General features: G+C 49.4%; 1 protein-coding gene across 1 annotated transcript; it reads right to left on the bottom strand.

The window, feature by feature from the left end:
• Positions 1-1,606: 1,606 nt before the first annotated feature.
• On the bottom strand, positions 1,607-11,997 carry MTHFR (methylenetetrahydrofolate reductase). The gene is made up of 12 exons (XM_075721552.1): positions 11,980-11,997; positions 9,106-9,357; positions 7,731-7,969; positions 7,305-7,415; positions 6,940-7,133; positions 6,202-6,452; positions 5,305-5,439; positions 4,818-4,998; positions 4,247-4,429; positions 2,698-2,799; positions 2,329-2,448; positions 1,607-1,807 (listed from the first exon to the last, which is right to left on the bottom strand). Exons 2-12 carry the CDS (start codon positions 9,345-9,347, stop codon positions 1,610-1,612), a joined length of 1,956 nt encoding a protein of 651 aa, XP_075577667.1. The 5' UTR covers positions 9,348-9,357; positions 11,980-11,997; the 3' UTR covers positions 1,607-1,609.
• Positions 11,998-12,096: the final 99 nt, after the last annotated feature.

The raw sequence follows: 12,096 nt of genomic DNA, 5'->3' as shown, positions 1-12,096 counted from the left end.
ACAGCAGGAGTCTGCCTGTGCAAATGCTACATCCTGTTGATTCCAAAGTCTGGACTGTCCTCGGTAGGTGCTAATGCAGGTCTTTATTTTTAGATTTGCCTTTTCCCCTGGGTGGGGGGATTCCCACATGGCTCCCACCTCCTCCCCCTGTCCAGGTCCATCAGCTCTTCATTAAGCCTTTCAGTGGGTGGCCAACCTCTTGACTGCTTCCTGCTGGTTCCTTTCTGTGCTGAATGGGCTAGGGATGAGGAAACCTGCTGGGAACAGCTGAGCACCAAAAGCTTTGCTGAGGCGAGACAGGCGTGTCTGACCCCCAACCTTCCCATTACTTGCTTCTGTGATTGATGCCCTGTAATTACCCTGGATATATGAGCCCAGTCTCAGACAGCTGTAATGAGAGGGTCTGAAGAATCTGGAAAAGGCTTTTCTTCCTTGCTTGTTTGAAAAGAGATGCTCGCAGCATGGCAGGGATCTCAAAATCCCACTGGGAACTGCCCCAAGGTCTTGTTTTCCTAGCCTGTGGTAGCTTTGCAGGATTGCTAAGTACACAAAGCATCCTCCATAGCTCTCCCAACCCCTTAGTTCAATGCTGTGGGGCCTAAGGCTGTTAAGAGTCATTAGGTCAGGAAAGATAGGCTATCTTTGCCTACAGGTACTAGAAAAGGACCACCACAACTCCTCTGACCTTGCAGAACTGAGCCAAAGGTCGTAGATGGTTGCTTTTGGCAAATTCTAGGATTTAAGCTTTCTTTGCTCTACCATGGAGCTTTGTCCATACTTTACTTAAGGCATGTGTTGAAAGTGAAGGCAGAACTGCCCCATAGACAATTGGTTTTCTTAAAACTTTCCCTTGTGCCAGGCTGATTAGTTTGCAAACAACACGAGTCTTTGCTACTTACAAGAGTATGGCCTAGTACAAGAGACATTTGTATTTGTGTATTTTATTGTACTTAACCTGAGAAGTAGTGTGATTCCTACTCAGTCTCATCCAGAAGTGAAATTTACATATTCCTATTAAAAAGAAAACAGGAAATATAATAAAAAGAGAAAAGTCAGAGAGAAAATTTGAACCTTCTTCTGAAGTGAGTGCAAAAGAGAGCCTGATATGATTAGTTATGAAGAAATAGATCTTAGGAGTGCAATGTAAAAGCAACTTGAGCTTCTTTTCAGGGTTGGTAACTGCTGAAATAGTCTCATTGTATAGGCACTGCTGACAGGAGTGTTTCTGCCCCCAAGGCAGCATTTCTGGCATGAGAAAATTACCAGAATCCCACTGAGCTTTATCACATTGATGCACAAGAATTCTCCTGTTACTGTAACCAACATAGCCATGATTAGCACCTCTTCATCCTGTAGAGCTGGCCTGCTGGCCTTTGAGCTCAGTCTAGAGCCTCAGCTCAGAGGTTCAGGTAGTTCTGGCTATTGTTCAGTGACAAGGGGCCAGGGAGCCTTTCTGTTGGGGATAGAAGAGCATGTAGTGTGGGTAGATCAGAGCACTAGCCTGGTCACTGGATTTAGGAGTGCGTGGCCCACCATCAGCAGAAGAGCTGCTTTTTCCTCTCCCTGCAGTCAGTGGATGGAAGGAGGAAGTAAAGGATTAGAAGAATTTTCACTGCTGAGTTGGAGAGTTCAACAGCTCAAAAGTATCATCCACAACCTGCCAGAGGCAGTTTTCAAGTGGGAAGTCATTGTCCACCAGGTTGACCAAGTAGTAGTTGTCATGGATGTACTGGATGATCATGCGAGAGGGTGACTCCTCTTCATAGAGCTTGGCCCATTGCTCGATCCAAAGTGCAAAGGCTTCATCCTGCCAAGTGGGGGGAAAAAACCAGAAAGTTTGTAGTGGTGTAATGCACATGTTAGAGAACTGCATGTTTGTACTACCTCATTTAGGTCAACCAGTGTCACGCATCTCAGTAAAAATTACCAAGAGCTGAGTAAGGAGCCTTGTGCTTTCCAGTCAGCAGGAAGTACCCTGAACACAACTGTTCAGAGCTGCAAGGAGACACATTTGCAGTAAAACGGCTCAATACTGCCACTGTGCGTGTAAGAGGGGAGAGAGCGCTACTGCCCGGAGCTCTGGGGGCCAGTACAGTGACAGTGGTAGCTCCCAAGCCTCTGTTACTGGGAACTTGGTGTCTGTGAAGAGCTCTTGCCGGAGCAAAGTTCTCCTTATGCTGAGGGAGCAGGAAGAGCAATATGTGGACCTCTGCAAGCTAATACCACAACAGAACTCAGTTGCAAGAAGTGTCACAGACTAAAAACAAACCAGACACTCTGAACTTCCAGGGCATCACAGCAAGGTATCCAGCAGGAGGGAGGACTCACCTTCCAGGAGAGGAAGCTTACAGGATCCACTACAGTGGGCTGGATGATCTCTCTGCCTGGGAAGATGCCCCAGGTGACAGCGTTGGGTTGCAGATCTGGAGCATTGGTGATATTCTGGCCCTGCCAAAGGAAGGAAAACCTTTCTGAAGCAACTGCTGGAGGAGGGATTGAGTGAGTTGGAACAAGTGTATTTACCTTCTCCTTGTTAAGAGATCAGACAGCTGCTGCACATCACAGCTGACTTTCTTCACTTTCCCTTACCTTCATCAGCCTTCATGTCCCACTTTGTTCATAGTGATATCTGAATCTTTGCTATTTGTCTCTCTCCCAAGGTGGTGAAAGGAAAGTGTCCTGTAAACAACAGCCTACCTTCACATTGACAATGTGGTAGTTCACTCGCGACTCATACTTCTTCAGCACTTTGAGCAGTGCCGTGACGATCTCACTGGAGGTGAAGAACTCCAGGTATGCCTACAGGGAGGGATGGGGAAAGGGAAAGAGAGTGAGAGCCTTAACTTATGGCAGGGCTGGGACTACTACAGGCAACCATGAGGACAGTTGTAGTGTCTGGGCTGCTTGGAAACCAGGCAGCCTAAGACTTGTACATCCATTCCCAGAAACATGTACTACAGAGGAGGCTTAAGCATAAGGGCAGAGCAAATTAGTAAGGGGCGGGGGAGGAATTAAAAAATGGTGAGAGCAGAGGTAACAGCCCAGGAGCAGCCAGCTCAGAAAAGCTACAAGCTTCCTGTTTTGCAGCCATGTAAGCAGACAGGCTGGAATAAGCTCCAGACAGCATAACCACAACTGCTGTGCCTGGGAAGCAGTCTGTGCCAGTAGAGCACTTGCAGAAGGCCTGAGCTTGACCTTTGCTCTACACGGTACCCTATCAACAGCAGCGTCTTGCCAAGGCAGCCCAGTCTGGTGGGAGCAGAAGTCAGGGGTCTCAGCTGGGCTCTCCCAAGCACCCTACCATTCCCTGTCCACATCTTTTGTTTACAACTCTCCCTGTGCGCTTCTCCCCCCAACCTAATTCTGCACTTGCTCCATCCACTGCCCCTCTGTGCTTGGCTGCTCCCAACAACTGCTTCCCCTCCCCCCATTTCCTGGCTATTGTGTGATGATGGATTTCCCCTCACCTCTGGGGAATTTTTTCCTTTGAAAAACATAACTGCATTTGCCATCTGCTGGTCTCATGGCTTTAGCGGTTTGGATCGCTTTTGAACAAGGCTGCTTTGTTTCCTAGTATAAGCCACTAGCTTGGCATTTACCTTGATGGGTGATTCCTATCACAGCCATTAGTGGCAAGGCTCTAGGGCCTGAAAATGCAAGACAGTAGGAGGCAGGTGTGGCAGATAAGACTGCTTGCAGGCCAGAGAAGGAACCTGGCAGCTGTCTGAACAGCACAGCAGTGCTGTGGGGTGGGGGCAATTGGTGGAGAACTCTGCCTTAGAGAGAGAAGGACAGATGGGAATTTTTAAATGCTCAGTTATTACCACGAGAAGCTGGGTGGTAGAGATACTACCTCATTGATTCCTATTTTGTGAAAAACCTAGGTGCTTCCTGTATCACTGAATGGGATCAGATGCAGTGGGCAGACATGTTTGTATCTAAAACTTGACAGCCCTGCTCTGGAAAGAAGTTTCCAATAATTACTTACTGAGTGTAAAAACAAGAAACTCTATAGATGTTCAACAGATGTTTTGAGGTGGAAGTAAACAGCTATGAAGTAAGCCATAGAGATGACATAAGAGATGTCTCTTAAGACCCCAAAGGAGCTTTGCCTCATCTCAGCAAGAAGGCATTAAGATAAGGAGGAGGCAGAAGGATTATCTGGGTGAAAGCCTAGGACCTCCCTACTTTAACAGATCAAACCAGGTCATAACTCTTTGCTGCCTAGTGCAGTGTAGTGCAGTACCTTTTGGAAAACATAACCCCCACTGGGCCCCCAGCCTACAATGGGGTCTGTGGATGGTTTGCCATTGATGTTTGGCTGGGAGTTGATGGTCAGGATTCCTCGTCTGTTAACCTTCTCCAGCTGCTCCTTCAGAAGGTTGGTTTCAGTGGCAAGAGGATCATCGTTCCAAGGCATACATGTAACCTATCGTGAGGAGAAAGGATGGCTCATAACGGAGGTAACAACCCTTTGGTTACCATCTGGATGCTGAACGAACTCAGAAGTGCCCTAATAGTCTCAAACACACCTTCTTCAGAAGAGAATTCCCAGGTTTGGTTCAAGGGGCAGGATATCCTCAACTCTTAAGAATGACTGCTGAAGTCTACCGGTACTGGTCCTGTCATACTGTAGCAGCTTTCCTTTTATGTTGAGCCCTAGCTCTGGTTGCTGGACTCCCATCAGCCACTGTCTCAGCGAGTCCTTTTGGAAGTGCCAATTCTTGTTTAGAAAAACAATGTGGTACCAGGAGCAAGAGGAAATATGCACTGTTGTCTGTGCCACAGTAACCATCCCTTCCTGGGCCATCACTCACCTTGTGCCCATTCTTGTTGGGTTCTCCAGTGATGTAACACGTGAACACCTCAAAGACGCTTTCCTCCCCAGTCAGCTCTTCGCCCCACATCTTCAGGAGCTCCTCCCGGGGAGACTTGCTTTTCAGGTAGAAGAGGTAATAGTCCTTCAGTTCCCCAAAGGCTGGAGAGGAGGAGTTACCCCTGCAAGGGGAGCAGACACAGGATTAACAGGCCACTGAGGAAGATGAGCTGATTTGGTGATGCAGGAAGACAGCCACTCAGGAAGAGAAGTATCCAACAAAATCCATCTAGAGACCAAGCCTCAACATCTTGGTGCCATTCTGCTCACCTCATTCAAATCCAAGCAACTGGGGACCACTTTAAGAAGCCACCTGTTCCGTCAAGCCCAAAGTGTGCCCATGACACCCACTAATGACAGAGACCAACTGTGGAGCAGGCTTTCATACCACACCTCCACCTCACTGCCATTGCAGGCTGACAGCTTACCATCGGCCATTGGGGAAATCGTCCCATTCTTGAGTTCGATAGATGTAACTCTTCGGCCTAGAGGCCCAGAAGATTGGCCGAACATCTTCAACTCTTCTCTTAGGGTGAGCACTGACTGCCCAGGGCAGAGGCCGCCTGTATGGGAGGAACACATGTTAACACAGTTCCTCTGCTGACTTTCCACTAGAGGCTGGAAGCCCTTCCCCTGGAGAACTTTGCCTCTGGGGAGAGCAAGTAACAGGGGCTGAGATGAGTTCTGTTTGTCAAGAAGTAGGACAGAAAACTCTTCTTCCTTTATGGAAAATCTTTTCCCACTCAGTTCCCTCACAGAATGCTTAGTAGGTGTCTGTTAAATGGTTAAGTACAGGACTGACACCTGAAACTGGATGAGGTAGGGGAAAAGCACTGTGTGAAGCTGTGAAGCTATTTTTAACAAGAAGAAGAAACAGCTATCCATTTTCCTTTGCTTCCTCTTGTCTGTGCTGAAGCCTGTGGACTCAAGAGAGAGGTCCACATTCCTTTATCAGCTGCAGAGAACCCTAGAAATACACAGCAGGAGCTTAGACAGCACCTAGCCTGTATGAGGGGTTGTGACACACTTCAAAAAACATGTTTCTTCCAAGTTGCAGCTCTAAGAGTTTAGGTTTTTAAAGTTCCAGAACAGGCTACTTTAAAGCCACTTGACTAAAACAAATTCCTCCTTCAGCTGTCCCCTCTCTTCCTCCCAGCTTCTGTCAGAGACCTACAGGAAGGGTGAACTTCTAAATGCAGAAAGGTGCTAAAAAAAACCAAAAAGCAGCAGAGAGAGTTGCCAACCCATCCATTGCTTTGGCCTTCAGTAGATGGGATGGATGGATGGAAGAGAGGAACTAACAGAAGCAGGCATATTCTACTCACCTGGGGTCCTCATTCCATAAGCCCAGGCGCTTAAGCACTTCGGTAGTAGCCACTTCCCGATTGAGGGTGTAAAAATGGAGCCCATGCACCATGCCACTATCTAACAGGTCCCGGCACATGGACACTGCCAGCTCCACCCCATAGTTCCGGATAGCTGCATCATTGTCCTTGATGGGTTCAATCACGTCTTTGATTTCCTGAGGCACTTCCAGCTTGGAGAGCTTCACCAGCTGGCGCAGGGAGTGGTAACCCTGGATGAGGATGCAGAGGATTTTCATTTTTCCAAGGCCCTTTTCTGACATCCCAGTAACACAGGTACTTGATCTCAATTTTGTGGCAGTAGATTTAGCATTGGGGCTCCTGGATTCTACTCCTAGGCCCCATCTCTAGGAAGGTAACGGAGTCCTGGTCATGTTACTTTAGATGATTTCTTCCCATTTCTTTACTCGTTGCCTGAGCCCTGCATGCTGACAGTGATGATTAACACCTTAGGACTGGTAGACCATTGCCCTTTATATCCCTTTTCGCCATATGGGTACAGAAAACCTTTTAAGCTTATTATTACATGCCTAAGAGTTTAATTTAGCAAACCACCTACAGATTTATCACATGTTTAGCACCCTCACTTCCCAGAAATTTTGTGGGGGATATTTACAGACCTCTCTCAGGCCCTGACCCACAAACACCTAATATCCTGGATCCGTATTCCCTCCCCGAACCAGAATTACTGGATTTCACCTGTATGGGGAAGATGCCAGGAATAATGGGGCAGGTGATGCCAATGCCTTGACAGTCCTTCATGAAGTCCAGAAAGTGCTCTGATCGGAAGAAAAGCTGTGTAATGATGAAGTCTGCCCCAGCAACGACTTTCTCCTTCAGGTGCCTCAGGTCTGCCTCATAGCTGTCTGCTTCAGGATGACCTTTGGGGTAGCCTTTGGGGAAGACGGGATGGAAAAAAAGAAAGTGAAACCCTGGTGCTCAGGACAACACACTAGAAATTAGAAAGTAGCCAAGGTCCTTACAGCCCAGGTCCAGAGAGAGACAAATCTACTCAGCAGTCCATCTCAGACCCTACCCCATACTCTGCAATGAAAGACATTTACCTGCCACACAGATGTCAAAGTAATCATCAAATTCATTGCGAATGTGCTTAACCAGGTCAACAGCATAGTTGAAACCATCTACTTCTTCCTCCCATTCCTCACCGACAGGATCTGAAAAGAGAACAAATCCACAGCTCTCTCCAACTGTTTGCTGGACTCAGATCTGCTAGTTCTATAAAAACCTGCTGCTATCAAAAGGAAGACAAAGATGAAACCCCCAAGTCTGCAGTTTTACCCATGGACTGCTTTTGTCTACCCTTGAGCTAGAGGGACTGCTAACAAAGGGATCAGGTGAAATGCAGTCTCAACATTTAATTCCCACAGCCGAAGGAGCCTCTAAATCTTATTTCTCTGTTTTTTACCCTGGAATTGAACCCAACAGCAACACAGCTTCAGCCCTATGCATCACAGAACAAAAGGATTCACCTCCACGCAATGCCATGATGTTCTTCAACCCAAGTCGCTTGGCTTTCTGCAGATGCCCTGTGATGTCATCCTTGGTCTGATGGCAGCATGTCATGTGCAGGATGGTCTCCAGGCCACAGTAGTTGACTGCAGTGTTAGCAATAATCATGGAAGAGGTTTCCTTGTCAGATCCTGGGTCCCCTGCAGGGTGCCACGTCACATCAATGAAGAGTGGACCACCTGCTCCCATGCGGTCAAACCTGTGGATTTTAGAGCTGTGTTAGCCTACCAGGTAGCCAACTCCCCTCTATGCCTGGGATATCTTGCTCACTGCTGGAATGCCAGCAACAGGCAGAGAGAGCTTGGATGACAGCAGCAGGAGAGACCAAGAAAAGTGTTGAACTAGGAGTTTAGCAAGTGGCCAATGTAAATAAGGAAAGTCATCCTTTAAGGCTGTATGAGGAAGAGCTTACAATCTCTTTGAAGAAGAGGCAACTTAAGTGTTCTCTGTAGAATAAACTTCCTCCCAGTGTGCTGTTAGACTGATATGTCTTCTAATAGACAGCGATGCAAGTCCCATTCCTTTTGAGACAGGAGACTATGCTGCACCCCCTGTTCCCAGCTTTAACTGTAGAGACCACAAATATGAAAACGTGGACCAGAACTCTGTTGTGTTCCCAAGCGTGCGTAACAGAAGAGACAAAGGCTCCCCTAACTTGTCTCTCTCCTGCTCTGTTGCAACAGGCCCTTCTGTTTAAAGTAAACCTGGCACTGGCATACAGCAGTTAGAAAAAGAGTTATGAAACTCCCTCTTCTCCTCCAGGTGAGTACATGGTGGCTCCTGGAGCTCCCCATTGGGCTCCAGGATAACCTTTAGCTCTGCTGAGAACTATCACCTTTCATTTAGCATGTAGGTGGGCACACCTATCTCAGAGGCTAAAACTGTAGTCCTCAGTAATACAGAGGCAGAAACCATAGTGTCTGGGTGATTCTGAAAGCAAGCAGGAGTCTCTGTTCCAGAGACTTTGGCATGATGCCCATCAAGTAATATTTTCTGCTTTTAATAGGTACTTTCCTGCTCTGTTGTCCCCCAGCACTCTGCTTCAGCCCCAGAGCATGACAGTGGGGTTGCTCCATCTATACAGAGCATGGGAGAGGGGAAACAGTCTGGCCCCCTCAGTAACCACACCATGACACTTAACTCTTCAGGGCCTCCAAGGCAGACAAGTTACCTGGTGTCCATTACCCTCCTCAGCAGGAAAGGACAGCCCCACTACCTGCTTCGTCACCTGGAAGGGGAGACAGAGCATGGGGCAGAGCCTGCCTCATTTAGCTATTTCCCAGCCCTCCACCAAAGACACTTCATCTCTCCCCTCTCCCACCCTGCAGCCCTCACCTGGAGATGAGATTGACAGCAGCATTGGCTGTGCGTGGTGGGAAGAACTCCAAGGAGAACCACCTGTCTCCGGAGTCCAGCCGTCGGCGCATCTTCTCCCGCAGTCGCTCATGACGGTCAGCATCGAGGACAGGAGTGGAGCAGCGCGAGCTGTCTTTGGAGCCCTCGCTCCCGCTACTGCTGCCACCATCAGACTTGGAGCTGGAACTGGCACTGCAGGTATGCTGGGTCTCATTGACCATGGTGAGCTCTCTGGAGGAGGGGAACAGGAGCACAGTGGGTACAAGACAGGACACAGATCTCAGCAAGAAGCAGTTACAGCTGGCGTGGGCAGCAGATGATGAAAGAGAACCCTGTGCTAAGACCCAGCATTAACCATCATCAAGCAGTCCCTTTTGCCAGCCCTCGCTATAAACGGTAGTGGGGGATCTGGTGAAAACACAGTAAAAAGCGTGTGTTTAGATAGCGCTGAGAGAAATAACACAGCAGATGGCTTCATGCCGCTTCGATGCAGCTCTTCCGTGCCTGCTGGGTCAAATTTGGCTCTCAGAAGAGTCAGGTCAACATCACTTTTGCCCTGACTACAACTTAGCAAACTACGATACCCACGTGCATCAGGTAAAGGCCTCTTTGATCTCGTGGCCTTGGGCTGGACATGCCAGCAGTTGTTTTTTCCCCCCCTACAGCATCTGCTTCTTGGACTGTATCCACCTTCAGAGTTTCCATTCTGTTTGTTCCCAAAAGGCAGTGCCTCTTTACAGTGTAGGTGGGAGAGCAAGTGTTAATAGGGCAGGTACACAAGAATGCACAAACTATTCCTATGTCAGAAAACAAGTGAAGAATCCCCTCTGACCAGCCCATCCCCACAAATACCATCCTTTGTTTTGTCTTTGCTGGCATTAGACATTTGCATTTCTAGCCATTAGCCTTCTTCCACGAGACACACCATCTCCACAGACAACTGTCCCCTGCGCCAATACCACCGCACACACTCGGCTCTTTCCTTTACCAGATACGCTGTTCATGTTCCTTTCCTTGCCAATTGTGGCTGCTTGGAAACAAGGTCAGCAGACACCATCCCCTTCTCCCTACCTCGCAACATGATCAGTTGTGCTTGCTTGGCTTCGCAGAAAGGAAAACAGCACCGTAAGTCAGTGGTACCAGTGGGTCTAGGATGCCCAGCTCCACTTAGCTCCCAAAACTGTTTCACCCTATGCCTTGAAAGTTAGGCAGTGATTATGGGTAATTAGAGAAGAGCTACCATTAAATTTGGAACTGTGTTATTTGCTTATGTACCTGCCAAAACTTAAAATTATCACTGGGAAGCAGCACGTTGTCTGAGCATTACGTAACATCAGAGCCTGTTTAGAGGAAATGGTTGCGCAAGCTAGCACACGCTTTGTCCTCATAAGCTCTGTGAGTTTAGGTCATCCAAGAAGACTTTGAACTCATCTTCTACTGTTTACATTGAATTGCCAATCAAGCAAAATCCTTTGGGAGAAAGTCTACTTTTACCACCTTGGGACCTCTCCAGCTGGCAGGAGATAATGAGGAAGGGCTACGGGCCTTCTGCTGCCAAGAGGAACTGGAAGTCTTAGATCTCTTGTGTACCAACATAGTGGGCCATGGTAAAAATCAGCAGCAAAGACCTATTGACAAGTGAAGCAAAAGCAACTGGGTGTACAGTAACGGCCCTGATCAAACTCTCTCAAAGGACTTTGCCTGATATCCACGTGGCACTAATCTGGGAGAATTATCTTTGAGATAGTCTCAAAGTATATGTTGCCGATCAAGCTAGCGGCACAAAATCACATGCAGTCAACTCCCAATATCTCACTTCTAGCAAGCGTGCCACAGCATCGTAGGCAAATCAAAGGACCTCTGTTTTCCCACTTGAGATTTAACACCCATCACAAGGGAAGAGTTCACGGTATCAATGTCTCTATAGGATGAGACTTGCTGTTGAGGAAAGGTCCTTAATTGGCAATCTAGAATCCCAAAGATGGGAGAAAGGCCCCACTTAAATTTTGTCTACAAGCAGCATTTGGAACAGTTTCCTTACCATCAGATGCATCACAGATCTGCTGGCAGAAGCTTGCAGTTATTGCAAAGAGAAGAAAGATCATCTAAACAACAAAACCAGTTGCAAAATAAGACAATCTTAAACAGCCATCAGCTCTGTTCGGTCAGCACTCCTGCTCCTGTCTCTACCATGCTGCAGAACTCAGAGCAAAGATCTGTGGCCCAGCACATTGATGCTGATCAGCGTGGATGTGCCTCTTGTGCCTATGGGATGCTGGTGGTGCCCATTTGCTTCGCCGTAGGGTATTTTTACTGCTTCCAGGCCTGAGCTGCCTTCCACAGAGGCCTGCATCCCCCTAAGCTTAGTTTTACCACCCAAGCTAAACTCGGCTGTGCAGACAGCACATCTGGGGCACGCACGCCTGCAAGGGGCTTGTCCAGGACCTTGCTGTCCTGGGCCGTGGCATCGGGCCGACACCCCCCGGGGCAGACAAGGGCCCCGCGGCTGATCCGCCCGGCCAGCGGGGCAGCGGCACGGCCACGGAAAGGCCGGTGGGAAACGGCTGGGGGGAGCCCGGTACCCCCGCGGGCTGCCGGGGGAGAAGGGTCGCCTGTAGCGCCGGGGGGTCCCTGCGCGGCAGCCGGGCTCAGGGCCAGGCAGCGATCAAGCCGCAGCCCGATCGCCCCTTCACCTCAGCTGAACCCGCTGGGAGCGCGGCTCGTCCCGAAGCGGCCGGCCGGCCGGCGGACAGAGCGGGCCGTGGCGCAGCCCAGGGCGGCGGCCCGGCCCCCCGCGGGGCTCCCCGGGCGGCAGGGGCAGAGCCCGGGCCCCCCTCCCTCGCCCCCGCTCACCTGCCGCCGGTGCCAGGCGCTGCGCGGCGGCCCCGGCCCGCGGCGCTTTGGGGCGGGGCGGGGCGGGGCGGGTCACGTGCGCCCGCCGCTCTCCCTTCCCCGACATGGCGGCGCGGC

The sequence above is a fragment of the Pelecanus crispus genome, chromosome 15 (assembly GCF_030463565.1).
Source record: "Pelecanus crispus isolate bPelCri1 chromosome 15, bPelCri1.pri, whole genome shotgun sequence".
In the NCBI taxonomy this organism is placed as follows: Eukaryota; Metazoa; Chordata; class Aves; order Pelecaniformes; family Pelecanidae; genus Pelecanus; species Pelecanus crispus.
Note: the sequence above shows the minus strand (reverse complement) of the source record. Positions and strands in the feature narration are given on the sequence as shown.

What these genes read in the sequence shown, in the direction of transcription:
- MTHFR (XM_075721552.1), bottom strand. Translation starts at nt 9,347, where the DNA reads ATGGTCAATGAGACCCAGCATACCTGCAGTGCCAGTTCCAGCTCCAAG. An exon ending in TTATGGAATGAGGACCCCAG is followed by an intron (nt 5,440 to 6,201) that starts GTGAGTAGAATA and finishes CCTCCCATACAG; the next exon opens with GCGGCCTCTGCCCTGGGCAG. An exon ending in ACCACATTGTCAATGTGAAG is followed by an intron (nt 2,449 to 2,697) that starts GTAGGCTGTTGT and finishes TTCCTTTGGCAG; the next exon opens with GGCCAGAATATCACCAATGC.